General features: G+C 48.4%; 1 protein-coding gene across 2 annotated transcripts in view; it reads left to right on the top strand.

Moving 5' to 3' along the window:
* The window catches only part of LOC133135809 (protein shisa-like-1a), a 49,829-nt gene that overhangs the window by 30,083 nt on the left and 14,307 nt on the right, over positions 1 to 5,439 (top strand). For both annotated transcript variants that reach the window (XM_061253091.1, XM_061253090.1), the window contains exon 3: positions 3,102 to 3,315. In XM_061253091.1, coding sequence (XP_061109075.1) covers positions 3,102 to 3,315 — 214 coding nt within the window. The remainder of the gene's footprint in view (positions 1 to 3,101; positions 3,316 to 5,439) is intronic.

The raw sequence follows: 5,439 nt of genomic DNA, 5'->3' as shown, positions 1-5,439 counted from the left end.
AGTCTGGGCGTGTGAGAGGAGGCATGTGAGAGGAGGTGAGAAGCGCAGTCTGGGCGTGTGAGAGGAGGTGAGAGAGGAGGCGTGAGAGAGGAGGCGTGTGAGAGGAGGTGAGAGTGGAGCAGTCTGGGCGTGTGAGAGGAGGTGAGAGGTGCAGTCTAGGCATGCGAGAGGAGGTGTGAGAGGAGCAATCTGGGCATGAGAGGAGGTGAGAGAGGAGCACTCTGAGCGTGTGAGAGGTGAGAGAGGAGGCGTGTGAGAGGAGAGAGAGGTGCAGTCTAGGCGTGTGAGAGGAGGCGTGTGAGAGGAGGCGTGTGAGAGACGCAGTCTGGGCGTGAGGAGGTGAGAGAGGAGGCATGTGAGAGGAGAGAGAGGTGCAGTCTAGGCGTGTGAGAGGAGGCGTGTGAGAGGAGGTGAGAGAGGAGGTGAGAGAGGAGGCGTGTGAGAGGAGGTGAGAGAGGCGCAGTCTGGGCGTGAGGAGGTGAGAGAGGCGCAGCTTCAGGACGGCTCTCGTCTATATGCTAATGTCCACGCCGCCAGTTTCGGCTGCTGCCCGGGGGCGTGTGCGGAGATTCTACAGCGGAGCATGCTGGGAAAATACTCCATGTCTGAGCACTGGGAAAGCCAACCTGATCGGAGCGTCGGAAGTCTGCGCTTCGGCCGCTGTGTTCAGATTACACACCGGAATGTTAGGATTAAGCACTGTGTCCGGATTACACACCGGAATGTTAGGATTAAGCACTGTGTCCGGATTACACACCGGAATGTTAGGATTAAGCACTGTGTTTGGATTATGTGCTGCAAAGTAAAATGTTCAGAGGTGACTCAGCTTTAACAGAGTAAGACTAGTACATCATGTGCTCTGTGAGAGTTGGATTAACAGGGTGACAGGAAGGCTAGCTGCCGGCCCTCAGCTTCACTCCGTCAGTGGATCTCCATCGACCTCAGAGGAGTTTGTGTGCGGCGTTAAAAATCATTTTCACAACTGTACAGTAGACAGACTTTACAGTTAACTGCATTACATCGACAGGGAAGACACTACATTATGAGCTAGACTATGAAGCAGATTATGTGCAAAGAAGTGATCACACCTCACACCAGGAAAATCTGCTTTTGTCTCCCAGGTTCCTGATTTAGCGTAGGCCAAAACATTACTGAACACTGGTCAGGCAAGTCTCGGCCTCATAACCGTTGATTAATGATGTTTAAAATATCAGCATACAGCCAGTGAGTATTCACATACATGCCTATTAACTACAGCAAACTCTGGCACCTGACTAAACACAACCAACACGCCCTGGGGCTGAGAGGGACCAGGAGTAAACATGGGCTTTTCATACGCCCTGTGTGGGGGGCCTTTCATACGCCCTGTGTGGGGATTTATATGGGACATTCATCAGAAAATTCATGAGTAAAAGGCATCTTTCAGATGAAGATTCCTGGTGATGCGTATTTCCCAGGCAGGGGCGTACAGTAAATAAGATTACATTTGGTCTGCATCCCTCTCAGTGCCTGGCCATGGCAGGCAGACCTGGACAGAGCATCTAATCTGCTGCATAATCCCCCCCCGTCTTCCGTCCCGCGTAACTGAATTATGTAAACGAGTGTGTTTATTGGATCTGTAACCTCGCTGTGTTCCCGGCCCCAGTTTGCCCTCCGTGTTGCCAAAAAGGAAAAACCAGGAAAAATATGCATGTGTGTGTGTGTGTGTGCATGTGTGTGCATGCGTGTGCGTGCACGCATTTGTATACTTGTTTGATTTTATTGCAGTTGTACCATCATCATTCATCTGAAACATTAAATCTGCACAGTAGGAGCTTCTGTCATTAAGTCACCACAGGCTAGCAACGACTGCAGTGTTACAGATTAGATCTGTTAAACAAAACAGTGGCTCCCAAACCCCCCCACACTCTCCGTCCTGTGCATAACCCCACCCCAACCCCCAAAAATCCTAATTAATATGTACCAAAGAGCCAAAAAATGAATTACAACTGACATCCAACCATGAATCAATCTTTCACTCCGTATTTAGCAGAATCAACTCCTGATATGACAGACTTCGCAAACGGATCACATTCCAGACTGCCCCAGACTGCCCCAGACTGCCCCAGACTGCCCCAGACTGCCCCAGACTGCCCCAGACTGCCCCAAGGTTACCACAGGCCTGCAAGCCTGTCACATGGGGATTTGGAAAAGGAAAGTCAGAACCAGGTTAGGGCAGAACCAGGCACGGGGTTCAGGCTGGTTCTGAACGGTTCTGTCTAAATATCCCACTGGAAGCACTTCATCCTGGAGGGCATCCTTCATGACACAATGTGACTGAAAGAGACGACCGGCATTATGGCATTATGGCATTTCCAAAGCAGACAGAAATTAATAAAATCTAAGTACAGTACAGTAAATAATAATAGTCGGAATAATAATTTTGAAACTATTAAGCAGCAGTAAAATGTGAAGGTCTGTTTATCACAGAGTCTGAGTAAAATGTGAAGGTCTGTTTATTACAGTGTCTGAGTAAAATGATTTAAAAAAGTGTTGGAAAATGACTGAAATCAGAGAGCAATGCTGCTAGGATGCTCGCTCTATTCCACGGCCTGCTCAACACGACGATCGATTCTATTTAACAACAACATCTTCATTATGAGCGTTTGCCTGTGTGGTGGTTTAATATAGACACAAAAACAGTTTACAGATCTGGAAGAGTGTGAGAGAGAGTGGGCAACAGCAAGTATTTACTTCTCACACCTTCAGGTTCTCACTGTCCTCGGTCTGTCTACTGTAGGAATAGCTCAAGTGTAATTTCTGGATCCAGATGGATGGTTCTGGTGATTGCTGGTGCTGCCAGGCTGTGTTTGGGATGAAAAACACAAACACGTTTCGCTGTGGCTCAAAGCTACAGACACTCAGAGACCAGGGGCGCTATCCAATTGCGTGCTTTTCAGCTCCTGCTCACCGGGGGAGAGGAGGAAAGGAGGTGCAGACAGGGGAATGAAGAACACGAGACTCAGGCAAAGGGAATGTTCTGGGGCCCAAGGTCTCTCTGCGTCTCTGTGCGTCTCACTGTGTCTCTCTCTCTGCTGTACCCCTCTGTCTCTCGCCCACAGCCCTGTCCGCACACTACCGCGTGTGTGAGCCCTACTCCGACCTCAAGGGGCGAGAACACTCTGGCTTCCACTGTCCACGCCTCTCTGACAACAAGACCTACATGTTCTGCTGCTTTCACAACAACACGCCCTTCAGGTACTGCTGCAACAAGACCGAGTTCCAGATCGTCATGCAGCACAACCTCTCCAGCCAGACAGACGGCCTGCAACACAAGTGAGTCCCTCAGAGAGCTTAAAGAGTACTGCTACAATACCCCATGTACAGTACAGTACACCATCATACTGCTACAATACCCTATGTACAGTACAGTACACCATCATACTGCTACAATACCCTATGTACAGTACAGTACACCATCATACTGCTACAATACCCTATGTACAGTACAGTACACCATCATGCTGCTACAATACCCTATGTACAGTACAGTACACCATCATACTGCTACAATACCCTATGTACAGTACAGTACACCATCATACTGCTACAATACCCTATGTACAGTACAGTACACCATCATACTGCTACAATACCCTATGTACAGTACAGTACACCATCATACTGCTACAATACCCTATGTACAGTACAGTACACCATCATACTGCTACAATACCCTATGTACAGTACAGTACACCATCATACTGCTACAATACCCTATGTACAGTACAGTACACCATCATACTGCTACAATGTAAACACAATGGAAAGTATGTTGCAGTATGTACAATAGAATACACAGCTACAGGGACCAAACAAAATATTTTAAACTGTAAAATGACAACTTAACACAAGTTAGTGGTTAGTGTGTTGGCTGCCTTAAGAAGTGAACTTGAGAAGACGTTTGTTATACTAATTAGAGAATTTCCTTCTCATGTTGACTCTGAAAAAAATGCTGCTTGGACATGAACTTGCAGTAAGTTGGAAGTTATGTTTTATACAGTGTAGAGCTGAAAGAATCTGGGGTTAGACCGCTTTCTGTGCCAGTTTTGCAGCTGAACACGGACACTTTAACCCTGCCGTACCGCGCAGAACACACTCTGTCCGACACCAACACGCCCGGGACCACTGAGCGTTAGCGTGTTCTTAGCGTGTCATAACTCTCTGCTGCTCATTTCAGCTCACAGGGTTTACAGTAATGACACCTTCTACTGCTGCGCTCAACTTAATGAGCCCACGAGCACACCTTCTCTCAAATCATTTTCTCACTGCTAAGAGCAGGGCAGGAAAATGTTCATTTTACCCTGATACCTGAGAGGCCTCGCACCAAGACAGGAAAACAGCAGAAATGTCACTGATGGGAAGCAATGCGCTCGTATGCCTAATGAAGGCCGGAGCTGTTGAGACTCATGACTGTGTGGCGCTTTCTCTGCTCAAGGCTCCACATTCACTCTACTCCTCTCTGCTAATTACACTGAGGCTCCTCATCTACATGAGTTTACATTATTCTCTTACACTGAAACTTTTTTTATTTCTATTTTATGAAAAGCGCTGACGACACGGGGTTTCTGCTCCTTTCACACTTTCCACAGAGAACAGAGAACAGAGCGTGCTCATCTCCATAGAGAACAGAGCCCTGCAGAGCGTGCTCATCTCCATAGAGAACAGAGAACAGAGAACAGAGCCCAGCAGAGCGTGCTCATCTCCATAGAGAACAGAGCGTGCTCATCTCCATAGAGAACAGTGCCCAGCAGAGCGTGCTCATCTCCATAGAGAACAGTGCCCAGCAGAGCATGCTCATCTCCATAGAGAACAGAGAACAGAGAACAGAGAACAGAGAACAGTGCCCAGCAGAGCGTGCTCATCTCCATAGAGAACAGTGCCCAGCAGAGCGTGCTCATCTCCATAGAGAACAGTGCCCAGCAGAGCATGCTCATCTCCATAGAGAACAGAGAACAGAGAACAGAGAACAGAGAACAGAGCCCAGCAGAACGTGCTCATCTCCATAGAGAACAGAGCGTGCTCATCTCCATAGAGAACAGTGCCCAGCAGAGCGTGCTCATCTCCATAGAGAACAGTGCCCAGCAGAGCATGCTCATCTCCATAGAGAACAGTGCCCAGCAGAGCATGCTCATCTCCATAGAGAACAGAGAACAGAGAACAGAGAACAGAGAACAGAGCCCAGCAGAACGTGCTCATCTCCATAGAGAACAGAGAACAGAGCCCTGCAGAGCGTGCTCATCTCCATAGAGAACAGAGAACAGAGCCCTGCAGAGCGTGCTCATCCAGTACAGTGTGATGATGAACTGAGAGCAGAGAGCAGCAGAGAGCAGCAGAGAGCAGCAGTCAGGGAACGGATCCCTCACAGGTTCACCATTACAGAACATACTCAGTGAGCAC

The sequence above is a fragment of the Conger conger genome, chromosome 8, assembly GCF_963514075.1.
Source record: "Conger conger chromosome 8, fConCon1.1, whole genome shotgun sequence".
Classification (NCBI taxonomy): Eukaryota; Metazoa; Chordata; class Actinopteri; order Anguilliformes; family Congridae; genus Conger; species Conger conger.
Note: the sequence above shows the minus strand (reverse complement) of the source record. Positions and strands in the feature narration are given on the sequence as shown.